The following is a 20,579-nucleotide window of genomic DNA, read 5'->3' on the forward strand; positions in this document are numbered from 1 at the left end:
CTTTCTAAACTTCTGCTCCATCAGAGAAGCCCCACCATGTCCCATTAATGAATCCCTACTGTGCACATACAGCAGTCATGGATCCTGCCTATCGAGGTGATTCACAATACATTTTCCCATTTCAAAAATGATGGGTGTTTTAATTAGTCCACATTTCAGGTGTTAAATGTGGGAAAGGGATTAGCTATACTTGCTCAATTCTGTTTTACCTGAATGAGTCATAGGTACTGCTGGGCTGTCCTACAGTTCCTTCTGGCTTTCCCTCCGAGCAGGGTGGGAATGAGCAGTGACCTGGTCAAGGGACCCGGGCCACTTGATACACCTCTCCTCCCACTCTTCTGCTAGCAGCTCAGAGAAGTCAAGGATGTTTCATTGTTCTCATCATTTAGGGTGCTTGGCTGTTAGGTTCAGTGATCCTTACATCTAGCCCCAGCTAGTGGTGTTCTGGTAAATCGTTAACCACCAACTCTTTGAGCCTCCCAGGGTAATGAAACAGTTACACCTCTAGTTAGCATGTTTATGAAATAGATCCCTTCTGCATACAAAGACCTGCATGTGGGGCAGTACGGTGGAAATGGTCCTGAATACTGTTGACGGTCCACCTAGAGGGAACCCGCCCAGACCAAGTCTTAGCAGTTGGGTTCTTACTGACCACCTTTCCCTGGCTCTTCTCAGCGGAGGGAATGGAAGGCTGTGCCGGCTGCTTCAGAGCTTTCTCCTCTCTGCTCCCTTCTCTATACATGCAGATGCCTTGGCTCTACCTGCCGCTAATGATCTCACTGGGTATGACTTTAGACTTTTTTTTTTTTTTTGGAGATGGAGTCTTCCTGTCACCCAGGCTGGAATGCAGTGGCACAATCTTGGCTCACTGCAACGTCTGCCTCCTGGGTTTAAGCGATTCTCCTGCCTCAGTCTCTGGAGTAACTGAGATTAAAGGCATGCACGACCACGCCCGGCTAATTTTTGTATTTTTGTAGAGATGGGGTTTCACCATGTTGGCCAGGATGGTCTTGAACTCCCGACCTCAGGTGATCCGCCTGCCTCAGCCTCCCAAAGTGCTAGGATTACAGGCATGTGCCACCATGCCTGGCCACTTTAGGCATTCTCTAAAAACCCAACTGCAGTGATGCTAGATGTGGCCTGGGTCTCACACAGAATTCTGCTACAATAGAGAGGTGGTGGCCACTGGACACTTAGGGCCTTGCACCTGTGTCATGTCTAATTCTATACTTAAATCATTCCAAAACGAGCCACATCAGTGCTGCCCAATCAATTTTTCTGTAATGCCAAATCTAGGCTAAAGATTTCCCACTCACCACCAGCACACACTAGCAGGTAGTAGTTGGACCAATGTGACTTGAAAGCGGACTGGTGCTTCACCTAATCAGCTCGCTTGCTCCACCCAGTGGTGGCTAATAAGCACAGCAACCTCATTAACATCGAGACAGATTTCTTGCCTCATTTGATGCTCAATCTACTTACCTGAGATCAATACATTACATTAGCAGGGCCAAGGGACCGATGATCTCCAGCCTATGGCAATTAGAAGAGATGGAAAGGCAGTATTGATTAATGCTGTGGTGATCCCAGCCCTAATCTTTTAACCCTCAGGAAACCAGACAGACTCAGTGCCTTGATGGCACAACATCTTCATTAGATAAACTGGATTCCTTTCCTCAGGAGACCCAATCTGGTCCTCTAAGTAAAATGGCCATTTCATTTTCTCTCAGGTCAATTTCACTCTCTTTTATTTGACAGCTAGTGCAGTCTTTGGGGAAATTCGTGGGTGATTTGAGTAGTAACAGCAAGGACATCACTGTAATTATGATAGTGCCTTATATTTTTCTAGCACCTCTCCCAAGGGCTTATGAAGACTTTTAGATTCTTCATCCCTTCACACAACATTGCTTCAAGGTAGGGCCAAGGCAGAAATTATCATCACTGTTTTACAAGGAAAGAAACTCCTGTGCGGTCTCAAAGCAAATGCTTTTAAGAGCTAAAAATTCATTTCCTAGTTCTGTTCACCAAATGATGCCTTCTTTAAACATAAATACAAATTGTAATGTTAGCGGGTGCATATTTACAGAGAGAAACAAAGAATTTTACAATAGTCACCAACACTGCAGCTGCCAAAAAATCCCTAGCTCAGAAACTTAAAGCAGCAATCCCATTTTCCCTATAGAAATGAAAACATATTGAACTTTCTTTTGTATTTAGCAGTAATCCAGCAAAACATAAGCTTTAATATAGCGACTGAGGAGTGGTAGTTTGAGCCATGAGGTACCGGGGAGCCAGAATCCACTTGCTGAGGACAGTGATGACCAGCAGGTGGCAGAAGTAAATTCCAAGCAGCCAAAAAACCAAAAACATTCGGAGAATTCTCCCCCCGTTCCTGAGAGGCAGGATGGAGTTTGGACAGGAAGAACTGTAAGAAGCCAAGATCTGCGACAGTCCTAACAAATACAGTCTGGTCACATGGATACAGGAAGGACGATCTGGGGAGGCATACCAACAAGAAACGAAGCCAGGGACCTGAATGCCACACTAGCCTCAGGTGACATGTTCTCCTGCACTTAGAAGCACCGGCAAAACCACGCCCACAGAGGGGGCAGACACATGTCTGGGTTTCAGTTTCTGCAGACCTTCATCATTTGTTTTCCTTTTTGTTTTCTCTGTCGCCCAGGCTGGAGTGCAATGGCGCAATCTCGGCTCACTGCAACCTCTGCCTCCCAGGTTCAAGGGATTCTGCATCAGCCTCCTGTGGAGCTGGGATTACAGGCGTGTGCCACCATGCCCGGATAATTTTTGCATTTTTAGTAGAGATGGGGTTTCACTAAGTTGGCCAGGCTGGTCTCAAACTCCTGACCTGAAGTGATCTGCCCACCTCGGTGTCTCAAAGTGCTGGGATTACAGGCGTGAGCAACCGCGCCCTTGCCTTCCTCTTAATCACTTTAGCTCTACCCCGTGGCTATTCCTAGGCAGGTACCCCCTCCCCAGCCCAACCCCACCGGTTTCCTTGGAGGAAACCATCCATGGTCGATGGCTGCTGGGCCTTGACTCTCTGCCCAGCGCCTCTAGTGCATGGATGGGGTTCCTGCCCTCGATGCAGACATCTTCTTTTTCTGACTTTCCAAAAGCAGTGGAGAGGCAGGAGGTGCGTCGTGAGGTCTGGGTGCAGGACCTAGGAAGAAGAGGTTACAAGGAACCTGCGCCGGGAGCGTGCGGTGCCCTCGGGACAGACCTAGCCCCAGGGCCTGTGGGTGTCCCTTCTTTTCAGTGGACATTCCCACCCTTTTCACACAGCCCATAGATAAATGAAGCAGCAGCAATTTTTATTGAGGGACCTAAACTGAAAATAGGTTTAGAACATAATTTAAAAAAATAAAACAGCAAAAGTAGCAAAAAATATATGACCTTTTTAAAAACATTTTCCTTTTTTTCTTTTTTCTTTGTTTTTAATATATAGCAACTGATGCCTCCCAGCCACCAGGAGCATCTTACCCGATGGGTAAATCTCTGGTAACGACCCTTTTAAAAAGACATGTAAATATATACTCAGATTTATACACTTTGTGTTTTCTTCATAGCTATGTACAGAGCCCCCAGTTTGGGGCTGGGCCCCAGGGCCACAACACTGCCCCCAACTTGGCCTTCGCCTCACCATCCTCTGGTACCAGACATTTGGTCAGTAAAGCAAACTAGTATCGGAATTAATAAGCCACTGGCACCACCTATCTGGGGCAGAGGTCACCTTCAATTGAGGCTCGAAGCACTGACCTCCTTACTGCTCTGCTGTAGCCCTGAGGACAAGGCACCTGCCACCAGAGTGTGAGGGGCTTATGGGTGAAGGCAAAACAGACCAAACCGACAGGAGAAAGCTCAGGAAGCTCTCACTTGCATGCCTGTTCATCGGCTCCCACTCCCCGCCCTCCAGGCAGTGCCTGGTGGCAGGGAGGGGTCTTGGTCCAACATCTGGGAGGGGATGAAGTGGCCGACAGCAAAGATCTGCCTCTTTGCACCTCTCACCAGCAGGTGGAGAGGAGGTGGAGGAAGAGGTGAGCTGAGTGGGGTGAAGGCAGGCCACACAGGAAGGCCCCTGGTAGGCAGCCAGCTCCTGCCAGCAGGAAAGGGGACAGGGACGGACAGGTGGTGGGCCCAGCAGGGGCTGTGGGTGAGGGTTACAGCTGACGGTGGAATCTGGGGAGGGCGTGTGGGTGGCAGTCAGCGGCGTTTGAGTCCGCCATTGGCAAGCTGGGCTGGGTGTCGGGGCAGGCAGGGCTCCTCGGGCAGCGGCTCATGAGAGAAGACGGAATCCTCCCCTGAGGAGCACGTAGAGCTCCGGGTGTCGGGAAAGCTGGGGGAGTACTGGTCCAGGGGCATGGACAGGTCCAGGTACTCCTGTGATGGGCGAGAGGAAGCAGTGATGGGCCGGGCCCCTCCTCCCTGCTCAGGGAGGTGCGTGCACGCAGTGGGGACGGCCTGAGCTCTGGCTCTGGCATGGGCAGCCTTACCTGGTTGGAGGTCAAGGCCACGATGCGGTCCAGGTCTTCCACCAGCTGCTTGAAGGTGGGTCTCTGTGAGGGCACTGCATGCCAGCAGTCCCGCATCATCATGTACCTGCGGCAGGACTGTAAGGTCAGGGCCGCCTCCTGGAGATGGATACTCTCTAGTCTAGCCCCCTGCCCCTCAAGCCCACTCTTGCCCCAGGGCCTGGCTCGGGGCCTCCAACATCTCCTCGGGCTTACAGCTCGTTGGTGCAGTTACTGGGCTTGTCCATGCGGTGACCCTCCTTCAGCAGCTTGAAAAGCTCCTCCACAGGCACACCGGGGTACGGGGAGCCACCCAGAGTGAAGATCTCCCACAGGAGCACCCCAAAAGACCACCTGCAAATGGGCGGGGAGCCACAGGGTGTTAGAGCTTCTCCACCTCCCCTCCCCCAGCACAAATCCTCCACCCAGGGCAGTGCCAGGAGACACAGATCAGCCTTTCAACATCTGGAGCAGAGGGAATGGCCACAGACAATGTTTTGTTTTTCTCTCTAGGGTGGAAAGAGGACTCCTCAGTCCAGAGGGAAAGCAGGACTCTACAGTGCTAGAAGCTCTCTATCCCACACCTCCCTGGCAATTGCTATTACAAACTCACACATCACTCTGGTGGGTGTAGATCCGGTCAAATAATGCCTCGGGCGCCATCCACTTCACAGGCAGTCGGCCCTGAAAGCAGCACAGGGGAGGTTGGGGTGGCCCCAGGCAGGGCCATGAGGGCACGGGTAGGAAGGGACTCGGGGGTGGGTTCTCAGCCCACCCCACTCCTCGCTTCTCAGATGAAACCACTAGCACAGGGCAGCCCTGTCGGCACTCACGTTGGTTGTCTTTTTATAGTAGTCGATGTGGTGAATGTCCCGTGCGAGGCCAAAGTCTGCTATCTTCATCACATTGTCCTCTGTCACCAGGACATTCCTGGCCGCCAGGTCTCGGTGTATGCACTGAGGAAGGAGGAAGGGAGAGCAGCAGTGGGGGAGGTGAGGGAGCTGGAAGGCTCTAGGGGGCCGCCACCCATGCAACTAGCCGACTTGTCTCATAGAACTTCTCCTGCCACACTGCTCTGCCCCCGAACCTTTGCTTCCCCTCCTCTAACGTTCTCTGCCAGCTCCAGGCTTCTCATCACAGCAAGCGCTCCTCCCTTCCTTCCCCAAAGACTGGCCCCTTATGCCTCTGCTGCGTCTGCAGTGATGCGTGCTCCTAGGTCCTGCCTCCCAGCACAGCAAGTCCACATGGGGCTGGGCTCAAACCAAGCCAGCCCTTACACACCAAACACTGCACTCAACACTCACAGACAGTTTCATTTTATTTCATAACAATTCTACAACAGGTATTGTTATACTTTATTTTCTTTTGAGACAGGGCCTTGTTGCCCCGGCTGGGGTGCAGTGGTGTGATCATGGATCAGTGCAGCCTCAAACTCCTGGGCTCAAGCTAGCCTCCCACCTCAGCCTCCCGAGTAGCTGGGACTACCGGCACGCACTACCACACCCAGCTAATTTTTTAATTTTTTTTTTTTTAAAGACAGGGTCTCAATATGTTGCCCAACCTGGTCTCAAACTCCTGAGCTCAAGCAATCCTCCCGCCTTGGCCACTGAACCCAGCTGATATTATTCTTATTTTGTATTTGAAGAATTTTAAGATGCTAAGTAGTTGCCTGAGGCTACGGAGAAAGTGGCAGTGCACAGATCTGACCCTACATCAGTCTGACCCCAAGGCCACCTGGCTACACTGGCTCTCCTGACTCTGCAGTTCCCAGAGAGCCTAAGACAACACACAGGGCACACAGGGCCAGTGCTCAGTGCATCCACAATGCCACCACAAGATGACAAGTCACAGGCTGGAGGACTAGGGGGGCTCTGTTCCCACCCTGGCATTACCCAGGGGAGCCTTCAGGTTCCACACCTTCTTGGAGGCCAGATACTCCATGCCTCGGGCCACCTGGTAGGCGCAGGACACCAGGTCCTTGGAGGAGAGCTGCTCCTCTGGGTTGTGGCTGGGGTTGTAGCAGTATTCCAGCCCTGGGGGCCTCCGGGCCTGCAGGTACTCCCGCAGGTTGCCCTTGGAGGCATACTCCACGATGACATACAAGGGACCTGTAGGCACAGGAGAAGAGGCCACGGGGCCAGCAGCAGGTGAGGAGGTTTGGCTTCACCTCAAAGAAACCCCACCCCCAGCAGCACACCCTGGCCAACCTCCCATCTCCTGCCTCCTCTTAGGACCTGGGAAATCCATTCTACTACCCAAAGAAAATCAGAGAAATAATTATTCCCAGCATAGTCCAGAAAATTCCAGAGCAACATTGGGGTAAGAGCCCCAGTTTGTCTGTCTATTTTGAGATGGAGTCTCACTCTGTTGCCCAGGCTGGAGTGCAGTGGCACAATTTCAGCTCACTGCAACCTTCGCCTTCTGGATTCAAGTGATTCTCCTGCCTCAGCCTCCCAAGCAGCTGGGATTACAGGCATGCACAATGCCTGGCTAATTTTTTTTTTTTTTTTTTTTGAGATGGAGTTTTGCTCTTGTTGCCCAGGCTGGAGTGCAATGGCGCGATCTCGGCTAACTGCAACCTCTGCCTCCCAGGTTCAAACGATTCTCCTGCCACAGCCTCCCGAGTAGCTGGAATTACAGGCATGCGCCACCACGCCCGGCTACTTTTTGTATTTTTAGTAGAGATGGGGTTTCACCTGTTGGCCAGGCTGGTCTCGAACTCCTGACCTCAAGTGATCCACCCACCTCACCCTCCCAAAGTGCTGGGATTACAGGCGTGAGCCACTGTGCCTGGACTATTTATTTATTTTATTTTTGAGACAGTGGGAGTGTCTCCCAAGCTGGAGTACAATGGCGTGATCTCGGCTCACTGCAACCTCCACCTCCCGGGTTCAAGCAAGTCTTATGCCTCAGCCTCCCGAGTAGCTGGGATTATAGGCATGTGTGACCATGCCTGGCTAACTTTTGTATTTTCAGTAGAGACGGGGTTTCACTATTTTGGCCAGACTGGTCTCGAACTCCTGATCTCAAGTGATCTGCCTGCCTCGGCCTCCCAAAGTGCTGGGATTACAGGCATGAGCCACTGCACCCAGCCTGAGCGCTCTTAGACCATAATTACTCAGCTGCCTCTGTTAACACACCACATGTATGAATCTAGGTATCTGTATTCCTAAATGAACACCAATGAGCGGAGCCCAGATCCCGAGATAACACATTTTAACCCCTGCCAAAGCGGCCTCTCTTAACCCCCTTCCCTAACTGTGGCTGAGAGAGGCCTTGGGACTGATACCCCAGCTCAGATCTTCTCCCCGCTGGGCAGGGAAAGCCAGTCTGGCCGGCACCCACCGTCCTGCGTGCAGGCCCCCAGCAGGTTGATGATATTCTTATGCTTCCCGATCATCTTCATCATCTCCATTTCTGAGATCAGGTCTGACAAGTCTTTCTCTGTTGCGTCCGCTTTAAAGAACACGTTGAGACTCATTTACTTGGGAAGGGAGGAGGGCAGGATAAAGGCTAAGGGAGTGGGGTATGTGTCGAGGGGCTGCTTTTCCCTGGGACTTGATTCTTTCCTCCCCACTTCATCCAAACTTGTTTTCTCTTCCCACTCATGGGAGCCGTTGTTGCAATAGGTGGTAGTGAGTGGGCAGGGATGTGGTGAGGAAAGCCTGCAAGCGACGGATCTAGGATAAACACCTGACCACAGCCCACGCTGACGCCAAGGAACAGAGTGAGGTCATAGAACAATCTCAAGGTGCAGAACACCCCCTCCACTGCCAGGTAACCCCAAGCATGCAGGGCAGCAGGTGTGGGCAGCAAAGGCACCAGAGAAGCTGTTCTGCTGGGCCCGAGGCCTGCTGTTTGCTTGGAACGGGACAAGATTTTCTTTGCAAGGACAGAAGCATCACTTACACTTCAACATCTTCACAGCCACTTTGGTCACACGGTTGGGTTTGTCCTTGTCCAGCCCGACAGCCTCTGCCAACACCACCTGCCCAAAGCAGCCCTCTCCCAGGGGTTTGCCTAAGACCAGTCTTTCGGGGGAACAGAGAGTGGCATTAAGTTGGGGCTGGTGAAGTTCAAACCTTGAGAGGTACCCCATCTCCACCTCTCTGTATTTCACGCAACTGCGAGCAGAAAGTGGAATGAATGCTTCTGCAGGCATTTCATGATCCTTCACCGCCCAGAAGGTGTTAGTATACGCACCTTCCACCACTAGAATAGCAAGCAAGGAATGCCTTCAAAAAGTTGGGAGTTAAAGTATTATTACCTGTCCCGAGGCAGCTCCCAGCGAGGGTCTTCGGGAAGCTCATACTCAGAGACCCCTGCTAGCATGGGAGTCCCACTGGAGGAGAGCCGTGACGGCCGAACCAGAAGAACTCCAGAGTTCATGGATGCACTGGAGTCAGCAGACACCTGCAAGGAAGAGTGGGGTCACCCTAGAGCAAGGAGGGGGAACAGGGGTGACTCCTTCACATTCCTAGTCAGAGCTTCCCAACAATGGCAGAGGCACATGTCTGTGTATCTGATGTTCTTTCCTCAACACAGAGTGGTCCAAAGACCATGGTAGGCCAGGAGGCCCAACTTCTAGGACTGACCTATTTCTGCCACGAGCTGGCCTTTCTGGACTTCACTCACCTTTAAAATAAGCAGACCAAATGCACCTCTTCCAGCTTGACATTTTATAACTGATCACTGCAGTAACAACTCTATTCTCCTGACTCTTTGCAAATACTTTGCCTTAGCTTATGGATTCCTAACTCCCAAAGCACCTTCCAGAATGAGCACAGGCTTCTGAGGGAACGGTCATTCTTGCACACACCTGTGCCATCTGTACCATTTCCTCCCATGGGGAAGGGTGGGCACACAGGGGACAAGGATATGGTATGGCTGATATGGTTTGGCTGTGTCCCCACCCAAATCTCATCTTGAATTCCCACGTGTTATGGGAGGGACCTGGTAGGAGGTCATTGACTCATGGGGGCAGGTCTTCCCCATGCTGTTCTTGTGATAATGAATAAATCTCACAAGATCTGATGATTTTATAAAGGGGATTTTTTCCCTGTACAAGCTCTCTTCTCGTCTGCCGCCATGTGAGACGTGCCTTTTGCCTTCTGCGATTGTGAGGCCTCCCCAGCCACGTGGAACTGTGAGTCCATTAAACCTCTTTCTTTTGTAAATTGCCCGGTCTTGGGTATGTCTTTCTCAGCAGCGTGAAAACGGACTAATACAAACAGTTCTCTTCTCTACCCTGCATCTCTGCACTTCTAAGCAGCCCTTGGGGACAGTTCAAATTCATGCCATTGGCTGCACATTCCGTCCAAATAGGACTTCCTCCCAATCCATGTCCCAGGGGTCCGGAGGACTTGCAGTGTGATATGGAGGGTGCAGGAAATTCATGGGCTACACTAGCTTGAAACAGACTCTAGAACACTTAGTTCATGACATTCCACTGTGCCTTGCCCAGAAGCCAGAAAACAAGGCCCAGAGCTGTAGATTAGGGACAATGGAGAGGGCAGGGCATTAGAGGCCCAGAGAGAGAGGTGGTGCTGAGTGTGCAAATCCCCCATCTACTTTCTGTTACCTGTCTGCGCAGAGGGATGCTCTTGGCCAGCTTGTGCACAGCCATCTGGCTGTGGAAGTCGCTCTTTTTGGTACCACTCTTCATCTTGTAGACGATGACCGACCCCACCATGCAGGAGATGAGGAAGGCCCCTGTGCAATAGATGATGATCTCCAGGTACAGGGGCGAGGTCATCACTGCCGGCCTCTCTTCCAGGGCTGAGTCAGTGCGAAGAGGGTGTTAGCAGGCTCGGAGGGCCCCGTCCATGTGAGGTCCCACTCCATTAGAAAAGCAACACCTATCTCCTGTCCCCTGGGAACTTTTAGGGAGAAGAACCATGGCAAGTTCTAGCTAGGACTGGGATTGTGGCACTAGGAGGATCAGGCAACCCCCTGATCTTGGAGGCTGCCTTCAATGGACTTCAGCCACGGAAGAGGGATGGCCTAGAACCATCGTGCTACACAAGCCCCATCCTCATTAATTCCTGAGCCTCCTTGCTCAGCTGGACTGGAGAGGTACAGGCACCCAGGGATCCTGCAAGGGCCAGCTGAGAAATCACTTCCATGTGCCTTTCTTGGTCTCCTCAGGGAGCCATGGCCCTTCTCTGCAAAGCCTGGTCTCCTCAGGGAGCCATGGCCCTTCTCTGCAAAGCCTCAGCACTGTGTGCATGTACTTAACATGCAGGGACACAGGTGTTTCTGAGTCCTCTGTCCCTAAGAAGACACAGGGTCCCTGAGGGCAGGGTTGGTGCCTCGTTTATTTCTGCAGGCCACAGTACCTGGTGATGGTGGCACTCACAGAATGAGGACAGAGGACAGGAGGGGAACCAGCCTGTGCCTTGCTCAATGTCCCACTTTGGGTCTGTGTCATCTCTGTCGGGGCACACAGGTAAATATTTATTCCTAGCCAAACCACAGGCAAAGCTGACTTAATTTCCAAAAATAACCTTTTTTGGTAGTTCTTTCAAATTCTACTCATAGGCCCCAACTCCTAAAACTTAAGGAAATGTGGCAGCAGGGGGCAGGGTTCCATTTTGTTATTCTCTTCTCCCACCTTCTGATTAGGATTCACCCCCCACCCCATTGCCACAGCAGCTAAGCCAGTTCGGTCCACCTTTCCCTTCAGCACGAGAGGCTGGGAGGCTTTCATCCCAGCATGCGCAGCACTGGTTTCATGGAACACGCTTTGCCCCACGGGTGTGGACGGCCCTCCTCCTTCCACAGGCCTCCTCCCAACCTTCCCCTTTAAAACCCACCAGCCAGCCACGGAGGCGGCACCCCTAGGAACCTTCGCAGAGAGGCATGAGGCATGAGGCACGACCCTAGACTGAGCCCAGAGAACGTCCCAAGGCCTGACAAGGAGACAGCAGAGCTGATGACAGGGAGAAGTGTTGCTGTTTTTTCTTTCCCTGATGTTGAGGAACGAAGACAACTGATTGGGAGCACATGGGGAGCACAGACAGGACCAAGACAGGGACGACGATAAAAACAGAACGCTTCTCTGCCTCCAGCAGGGGCATCCGGAGACCCTGACGGGCAAGCAGGGCAGAGTGGGAAAGGAGGGGAGAGAGGAGAGGGCAGTGCCAGCAGGAACAGCCAGACCCACATGCAGGACATTCCGAGAGACAACAGCAAGCCCTGGCACCGCAGTCACCGGCCACCACCCTGAGCAGGCTGCAGGCTCCTTCCTCCCTGGCTCAACATGCAGACCTCCCCTCTTGGGAGAGCAGAGACGGCAGCAGCCAAAGAGGATACATGGACATTGTGAAGCCTGCTGTGGCTGCCTGAGACAGGCCTTTCTGAAGGCAGCTCAGTTCACCTGTCCAGGCTGATCTCCTTCTTCAAAGGCAATAGGATGGCAGTACAGGAGGGTGGGCTGCTCTTTGCAAGCAGCAAGCCCCACCCCTGGGCTGAGCACTTGAGAAGGGAGAAGAGGCGTAGGGCCCTATCTGAGACTTTTCAGATGCTCAGTACCCAGCGGAGGGGGGAGGCTGCTGGACCCAAGGACGGAAGGAGCCTGCCCTGGAGGAGTCTGGCTGCAGGGTAAACCCAGATCTCGGGCATGCATTGCAACGGCCAGGGGGAGAGCAGAGGCAGGTGTATGGGTGGGAGGCCTCCGTGCACCTGCAAAACTAGGGAAGCTCTTCTCTGAGCTGAGAGGATTCAGCCCTCAAAGCTGGGGCAGGACGTGGCACCAGGCAGGCAGGAGCCCATTCTTCCAGCTCTCCTGCCTCTGTGTCTCCCCAAGCCTGGAAATGCATGCTCCCCCCATGCCCGTGGCGAGGGCAGGACATCGAGAGGAGAAGTTACAGTGTGTACCTTCCAGAACGGTCAACCATGCAGAGTGATGGGAGAGTCCGATAGAGTTACCCGCCAAGCACGTATACTCCCCTGCGTCCTCAAAGGAGACATTTCTTAAGTGAAGCACCTCCATCTCTTTGTCGGTGGTATTAACTCCAGCAGTCTAGAAGAGACAACGGAAGCAAAATGGACAAGCACAGGACATGAGACCTCTAAGAGACGCAGAGCAAGGGAAGGAGACAGAGAGAAGGGGGACTAGAGGAAGAAATGCTCCCCTACATCTTCTTTGCAACAAGGAACAAATGAAAACCACCAGGCAGCAAAACCTGTTAGAGGAAGAGGGTGAGACCCTGAGGGAAGAACTCCAGCAGACCTGAGAAGACGACGGCTGGTTACGACCCTTCACCAGATGCTGGCAGCCACCGGCCCATCCGAGCATGCGGGCGGTGAGCGGCATGGAGAAATGGGGCCGGCGGGCAGGGGCTGTTTGGTTTCAGGTAAAGATAGCCAGAAGGTGAACACAGGAGGGATGGCGGAGGCTGCAGACACACACATGCGCACGCACACACACGCGCACGCACATGTGCATACACAGCCAGCAGATGCGAGTATGCAAGGGAATGCCTAACTCCTTCTCTCTCTTTTTTAAGAGATGTGGTACCATTCTGTCAACCCAGGCTGGGGTGCAGTAGCATAAACATAGCTCACTGCAGCCTCGACCTTCTAAGCTCAGGCAATCCTCCTGCCTCAGCCTTCAGACTAGCTGGGACTACAGGCACATGCCACCATACTTGGCTAATTTAATTTGTAGAGATGGGGTCTTGCTGTGTTGCCCAGGCTGGTCTCAAACTCCTGGCTTCCAGCGATCCTCCCACCTCAGCCTCCCAAAGTGCTGGGATTACAGGCATGAGCCACCGTGCCTGGCCTATGGCCCCTTCTCTTAATCACCACTCACTCACACCTTCAGTCTGAAGTACCATTTGTAACACAGCAAGACGTGTCCCCATGAGTCCCCGCATGGATCCACACACAGCCAAGGAACACACAGAAGGCAGAGAGGGAACCCACAGACACCAACACAATACCAAACCAAACCAGCCTCCCAGGCCGGGTATTTTTCCATGGCTCTGGGCACTAGAAATACAGTAGGGTGGCAAGGACAGTCCAGTACTGGCTTCCCCGCCTGCCCCAGCAGCTTGGGGCCTACATCAAATCCCCAGCACAGGGTCCCATCCATCTCCCCATTACCTTTTGCCACAGGTCTGGTGACAGTGAGCCACGCAGACTGGTTAGCTTCACCAATATAATTGGAAACCTTACACACATACTCCCCGCTCTGGGCCTCTGTCACATTGAACAGGGTCAGCACCTCCGCATCCGAGCTATTAATCCCCGAATGCTGGAACAAACCAACGACACACCAGTCAGTTGGGCAAAGCTGAGACGTGGCCACGCACGTTGCTCCCATGTAACTTTCAGGCAGGCCCAGGGAGCGAAGGGAGATGTTAAGTGAGATTTATTATCTTTCTCTTTTAGAATTTTTTTTTTTTTTTTTGACGCAGAGTCTCACTCACTCTGTCACCCAGGCTGGAGTGCAGTGGCGTGATCTCAGCTCACTGCAACCTCTGCCTCCTGGGTTCAAGCAGTTAGCTTGCCTCAGCCTCCTGAGTAGCTGGGACTACAGGTGCCAACCACTACGCACAGCTAATTTTTGTATTTTTAGTAGAGATGGGGTTTCACCATATTGGCCAGGCTGGTCTCAAACTCCTGACCTCAAGTGATCTAAAGTGCTGGGATTACAGGCGTGAGCCACTGCGCCCGGCCTTCTTTCCCTTTTACAAGGACAGAACAAGTGGACTTCAAAGTCCAAAGCACTTGACTTAAAAAAAAAAAAAAAAAAGAACTGCTTCAAATGGAATGTTCTATTTGTGTTTAACCCACTCCCTCCAGGACTGGAGCAGGGGTTGTGAGTGGAGACAGTGGCCAATGACCTACAGAGCAGTTTTAGCACCAGCAGCAAAGACAAGAGAAGGGAGGGCCAGTATTATCTCTGAGATAGCCAAGCCAGGGGAGGATGAGGTCTAACTCTGGGACAAAGAGGTAAACAACTTTCCCAGCTTCTGGTTCCTTCCTGTTGCGAGATCCACTGGAGATTTAGGCAATTACTTTCCCTGGATTAATGGAGCATTCAGGGACAATGAATGTCTGGGAGTGAGAGGAAAAAGGAAGAAAATGCCATTACTCCTCATATGGCTTAGAATTTATACGTGGCATTTGTTTTTCCAACTCTTCCTAACAGATGCTCTTATCATGCACCCCATTTGCCAGAAAGATCGTACGTAACTCGGGACACAGGGCTAAGACTGGGAAACGCTTGGTGGAAAGGCTCTGGTTTCGGGCAATGAAAAGGCAGGGGTCCAAATGCCTTCCTTGTGTAGCTGACCCTAAAGCCCCAGTGACATTGCTCTCAAAGCTTATTACAGACCAGCACCACCCACCCCTGCAGCCCTCTGTTCCCAGCTCACCTCCACTTTGTGACCTCTGTCACTAGTCCTGGGGGATGTGGCTAGATCCCTACCAAGATGGAGTGTGTGTGCCTGAGGTGTGAGGAATGATCCCATTCGGGGGCACTGAGCCTGCCCACAGGAACTTGAGCCCCCGAGACAGTGGTCTTCTTCCCAGTAGACTGGCCCACGAAGACTGGTGCCATGATTACCTTCAAGATCTGGACATAAGGCAGGTTGTCTGGACCAATCTTGCTCCCGTTCACCTCGATGTGCTTTAGCCACTGGATGTGCGGCTGCGGATCACTGTACACCTTACACATGAACTCCACGTTGCTACCCAGGGCCACTGTCTTGTTGGCGGGCAACCCTGCTTGCAGGATGGGCCGGTGAGGGGACCGCTCTGTGGAAGATGGGAGAGGAGGCACTTGTCACGGGGACCTTGCCATGGCTAAAGAGGGGTGGGCTCACCTGCGCCCCACTTGGCTTTCCCAGTGATGGGTTGTAAACCTCGCAGCACTTCTGCTGAGCCCAAGCCTCTCAAAACAGAGCTGGGGAAAGGGACACCCTCTCTTCAGGCCCTAAGCCATCAGGATCCTCCTCCCCAAGGCAGTCATCATATTTACAGTCACAGTAAGTCACTCATGCTTTAATGGAGAACCTTCTAACTCAGTTGCACTCCCAGACCTCAGCACAACCTGCTCCTCCTTAAGTAAAACCAGAGTCACTTTGACTCCTGCTATTCAAAGTGTGGTCCACGAGCAGTGCTACCAGCATCCCCTAGGAGCCTGTTAGAAACGCAGAATCTCAGATCTTACCCCAACCTCTTGGATCAGAATCTTTTTACCTTTTTTTTTTAGAGGCAGGGTCTTACTCTGTCACCCACGCTGGAGCGCAAGGGTGTCATCATAGCTCACTGCAGCTTCGAACTCCTGGGCTCAAGTGATCTTCCCACCAGCTCAGTTAACTCAGCTGGCACTACAAGTACATGCCACTGCACTAGGCTAATTTTTAAATTTTTTTATAGAGACAGGGTCTCACTGTGTTGCCCAGGCTGGTCTCATACTCCTGGCCTCAAGCAATCCTCCAGCCTTGGCCTCCTAAAGTGATGGGATCACAGGCATGAGTAATCTCATCATGCCACCTGGAGATCATAAGCCACTGCACCTGGCCACAATCTCCTTTTTAGACCATATCATCATAATCAAGAAGAACACTGGCTGAGAGATTCTGTACCCAATGATCTCTAGGGAGTGAGTTTCAGAACTGCTAGAAGGAAAAGGTTGCAGTAATAGCTCCAAGAGGCTCAATGTTCTTCCCGGAGTCTCCTGTGATACGCTGAAGTTGGCACAGGTGTGCAGTTCTGCATTAGCAAGGTGTCTGACCTCTCTGAGCCTATGCGCCTGTGCTCCTGTGCAGGGCTAGACTAATACTGCCCACCTTGCAGGTGTGCCACGAGCATTACAGGGCAGGTATTTAAGGAGCCTGGCATATTGCTGGCATTAAGCGACAGCTCCTATTACGCTACATTTAACACCTCTCCAACAGCGCCTTCTTCAGGACAGACTCTGAACAGCACCTTCCATTTCACAGTGACAACCAGCTTTGACCGTGTTACTGTCTGATCTTAACTCTATTTTATAGATAAGAAAAGTGAGGCTCAAAAGGAAGAAGTGACCTGCTCAAGGTGACAAAGCCAAGAAGTGCCAATTGCTATCCTGACTCTGCCCCTAAGAAACCTGGACACCCCGGCTGTGTTCTCCAAGCCCGGCCCTTCCCGCTAAACTCATTCCTCCTGCTGCCTCTGCCCTCTTACCCACGACATCCAGCTGGTACGTGTGGTTGATGCTGCCGTACTCATTCTCCACAATGCAGGTGTAGTTGCCCTTGTCAGAGGGCACCACGGAGTCCATTATGATGCTCCAGGTAGCATAACGGACCTGAGGGGAAATGCCAAAGGGGTACGTTGAGGGTCTGGAGGAAAATGCAGGCAGAAGCCCCATGACGATGTCGGCACCCCGTGGCACCTGCCCTCCATATCAGAGCCTGGTGGCACAGGGCCCCAGGCTGCAGGGGTGGCTAGGACAAGGCGTGGATTGCCCCCCTACCAGCCCGTTCAACTCTGCAAGCTGGCAGATGGGGTGTAAAGACTCCAGAAGTCTCCACTGTGACATTCAAGGTCATTCGTGATCCGGACAGATGTGCCTTCTGCAAACACTCCCAAATACACCAAGAATGTTCCCAACTGTGCACCTCTCCTATTACACTAAGAATCCAGCCCCCACTGCCCTTGACAGCTCATTTTAAAAACCATCTCCTCCAGTCCAGTCTCTGGTCAGAACTGTGCTCACCCTTTCCTCTGCCTACCAAAGCACTGATCACAGTCTACTTTTTACAGTAGCTTCTCATGGACATTTGCCTCCTATCAGACTGGAAAATTTTTATGGGCAGGAACGCTGTCTTGCAGCATTTAAAGCACGGTGTCTTGCATGTAGTGAGTGTGTGGTGAATTAATTTAAAATATTTCTGGCTGGGTGCGGTGGCTCACGCCTGTAATCCCAGCACTTTGGGAGGCCCAGGCAGACAGATCACTTGAGGTCAGGAGTTCAAGACCAGCCTGGTCAACATGAGGAAACCCCGTCTCTACTAAAAATACAAAAATTAGCTGGGAATGCTGGCCCGCACATCCCAGGTACTTGGGAGGCTGAGGCAGGAGAATGGCATGAACCTGGGAGGCGGAGCTTGCAGTGAGCCAAGATGGCACCACTGCACTCCAGCCTGGGCGACAGAGCGAGACTCTGTCTAAAAATAAATACATAAATAAATAATTAAAAAAAAAAATGCTTACACTCTTTAAGTCGGTAATTTCACTTGTAACAATCTGCCCTAAGGAAGCACACTTAAAGCTGACAGAGATTCACTGCAACATTATTTATTATGGTGAAAAACCAGAAAATACCTAATATCACAAAATAGTTCATTAAATTATGGGATTTTTTTTGTTGTTTTTTGAAGACAGAGTCTCGCTCTGTCACCCAGGCTAGAGTGAAATGACGCGATCTCAGCTCACTGCAACCTCTGTCTCCTGGGTTCAAGCAATTCTCCTGCCTCAGCCTCCCCAGTAGCTGGGATTACAGGAGCCTGCCACCACGCATGGCTAATTTTTTGTATTTTTAGTAGAGAGGAGGTTTCACCATGTTGCCCAGGCTGGTCTTGAACTCCTGAGCTCAGGCAATCTGCCCACCTTGGCCTCCCAAAGTGATAGGATTATAGGCGTGAGCCACCATGCCCAGCCAAATTATGGGATTTAAAAATAATGGAATCTTACACAGTCATGAAAAATGATGTTTCAAATATTCATGCTTGAAATATATCATGAAAAGACTCATGTTAACAAATGACAAGGCAAGGAAATTACATACATGATGTGATCAACTATGTAAAAACCATATTACACAGAAAGAAGACTGAAGACATTTTTAAACTTTATTTGCATTTTTTTGTATTTAAAAATTTTAATGAATAACCTGTACAGGTGGAAAGTATTACTTAAAACAATGAAAAGCATGTAATCAGGACTTCCTAACTCGGCCTCCCCTGTTCCCGTTACTCTAACTTTCGCATGCACACACACGTACCTTGTAGCCTCCAATTCTGTGGTCAGGTTTGAATTCTTTGCCATTTTTCAACCAGCGCAGTGTGGGGTTTGGGGTCCCACTGGAAGGGCATTTGAACTTCACTGTCTTGGCAGCCGGCACTGCATGCAATTTCTTTTCCATTTTTTCTGGGGATGTCCAATATGGAGCTACGGCTGCCCGGGGAAAGCCGAGAGAGACAGGCAGGGTGGAGAGGAGCAGCTGGTCAGGCTCAGGAGCAGGGCCCAGGCCAGGACCTGGAGGTGTCTTGCCCATCTGCCCAACACCTGTGAGCAGTGTCTGGCACTTAGCAGAACAGGCATCGTGACCCCATGTGCCCTCTCTTCCTCCCCTTTCAGCCTTCCCCTCCCCTCTTAAACCCAACGCCCAGACCCAAAGGGCAGTAAGATAGGAAACAGTGTCTCACGCATACGGTTTGGTTTGGTGTTATCTGTTTCTTTCTCCTCTGAAGAGGAGTCATCATCATCATCATCATCCTCCGAGGAGGGGAGAGCATCTATGGGAAGAAGAAGGGGCACTGAGGTTCCTCCTAGGGACCCCTAGATTTCACCAAGGCTAGTGCAGTTCCAGATGAACACGGACACCCTCCCCATGGGGAACCCAGTCCCACTGCTCCCTTAGTGACGATCTCTTGGTGGGACGGAAACTGTTTAAGAACAGTTCCTGTGCATGTTTCCTTCCTTCCCCAAAGCACTGCCCCCACTGCCTGGAAGCCTTCACACTGGGTGGTTCCATCAGGGTCAGCTGTTCCTATTTAACTTAATTCCATCCTACATTCAAAGGCTCTCTCTCAACTTGTGGTGCCACCTGGGTGTGCTGGAGCCAGGCAGCCTGTATTCTTCTTTGGACGGCTGACTATAGGGAAACTCAGGCAGGTCTAGATGCACTGTGGCTAGATGCTATTTCCAAAGGATGGGCTAAACACCCCACAGTCAGAATTTTTCTAGCATGTGTCCACTAAGGTTTGGGGGCTGCCCTCCTTAATCAGAGCAGATAGGGCACCCACCACCCCAGCAGCTGCCAACACCTCTCCCCAGTAAGTATTTATTTCTTGTAAGAACACGCTTGATACACATGTGGTCACCCATGAGGGTTCATGCCAGATCTTTCTCCAGTCCTTCCTATCACCTTTGGGGATCTGGTGCCAAGTCCACACCCTGAGGTGCATAAATGGCATAAAGAAAATTTCAGCTCCACTTCCTCAACTCCTAGTTTTGTGAAAGTCACATTCTAAGAGTGGCAAGTTCCCAAGTTCACAGAGCTCCAGGGCTCCCTGGCTGCCCTCGCACAGCTCCCTCGCGGTGCACCTGGGTTCCTCTCCAGCAGAGCAGGGATCCCACCACCTGTTCAGGGGCTCTAATCACTAAGCGGAGTACCAAGTCCAAGTGGCAAGGGAGTGATGGGGTGGAAGCTGGCCGAGCACCACTTAGCCTCCTGGAGATCTGGGCAAGCTGTGGTGGAAAAAAATCACAGGGTCTTAACATCCCAAGAGCCCTGGCAATCACCTCCGAGGTGTGTCCTGGAAGCCCCAGATCTCCGGTCCTGGGGCCCACCCCACCTAGTCACCTCTCTGAGAGCCAAGCCACGCGGCAGGCAGGGAGCAATGTTAGTGGGCAGCAGTTTCTGAAGCAGAGTGGGGGCAGATCACGGAGTGGGAGGAGGTTCACCTTCCCCTGAAACTGGCAGAGAGGGTTGGAGGGGGTGGGTCTAGGGAGGGGCAAGGGCAGGGCTTGGCTACCAACCTGAAACATTGACGGAGAAGTAGGTGGTGTCACTGCCCGAGGGGCTGCTGGTTACGCAAGCATAGAGGCCGGAGTCTGCGGGCATGGAGTCCTGCACCTCCACCTCCTCCCCTGTGATGCGGGTGCGGTTGCTTTCCGCCAGCTGCACCCCGTCCCGCAGCCAGTTGATGCTCTGCACATCGTCCCGCAGCCGACAGCGAAGCTGCAGCAGGTCACCGGGGTGGACCAGGAAGGACTCCACTTCCACAGGGGCTCCCCAGGGCTGGGCTGCAGCCACCACGGGGCCGG

General features: G+C 52.0%; 1 protein-coding gene across 15 annotated transcripts in view; it reads right to left on the reverse strand.

Annotated features, from left to right (window-relative positions):
* Positions 1-3,311: 3,311 nt before the first annotated feature.
* Positions 3,312-20,579, reverse strand: part of FGFR1 (fibroblast growth factor receptor 1) — a 55,186-nt gene continuing 37,918 nt past the window's right edge. For 3 of the 15 annotated variants that reach the window (XM_054498633.2, XM_063668636.1, XM_063668635.1), the window contains exons 3-18: positions 20,292-20,558; positions 18,962-19,045; positions 18,532-18,704; positions 16,710-16,833; positions 15,106-15,296; positions 12,408-12,552; positions 10,104-10,307; positions 8,797-8,941; positions 8,439-8,560; positions 7,875-7,985; positions 6,447-6,637; positions 5,363-5,485; positions 5,143-5,213; positions 4,746-4,883; positions 4,512-4,617; positions 3,312-4,398 (exon numbers count right to left, since the gene is read on the reverse strand). In XM_054498633.2, coding sequence (XP_054354608.1) covers positions 4,222-4,398; positions 4,512-4,617; positions 4,746-4,883; positions 5,143-5,213; positions 5,363-5,485; positions 6,447-6,637; positions 7,875-7,985; positions 8,439-8,560; positions 8,797-8,941; positions 10,104-10,307; positions 12,408-12,552; positions 15,106-15,296; positions 16,710-16,833; positions 18,532-18,704; positions 18,962-19,045; positions 20,292-20,558 — 2,372 coding nt within the window. In that variant the 3' untranslated portion in view covers positions 3,312-4,221. Of the gene's footprint in view, positions 4,399-4,511; positions 4,618-4,745; positions 4,884-5,142; positions 5,214-5,362; positions 5,486-6,446; positions 6,638-7,874; positions 7,986-8,438; positions 8,561-8,796; positions 8,943-10,103; positions 10,308-12,407; positions 12,553-15,105; positions 15,297-16,709; positions 16,834-18,531; positions 18,705-18,955; positions 19,046-20,291; positions 20,559-20,579 lie in introns of all 15 variants that reach the window. The other 12 variants (XM_063668637.1, XM_054498629.2, XM_063668634.1 and 9 more) reach the window with 7 other exon arrangements.

This window comes from Pongo pygmaeus, chromosome 7 (assembly GCF_028885625.2).
Source record: "Pongo pygmaeus isolate AG05252 chromosome 7, NHGRI_mPonPyg2-v2.0_pri, whole genome shotgun sequence".
NCBI lineage: Eukaryota > Metazoa > Chordata > Mammalia > Primates > Hominidae > Pongo > Pongo pygmaeus.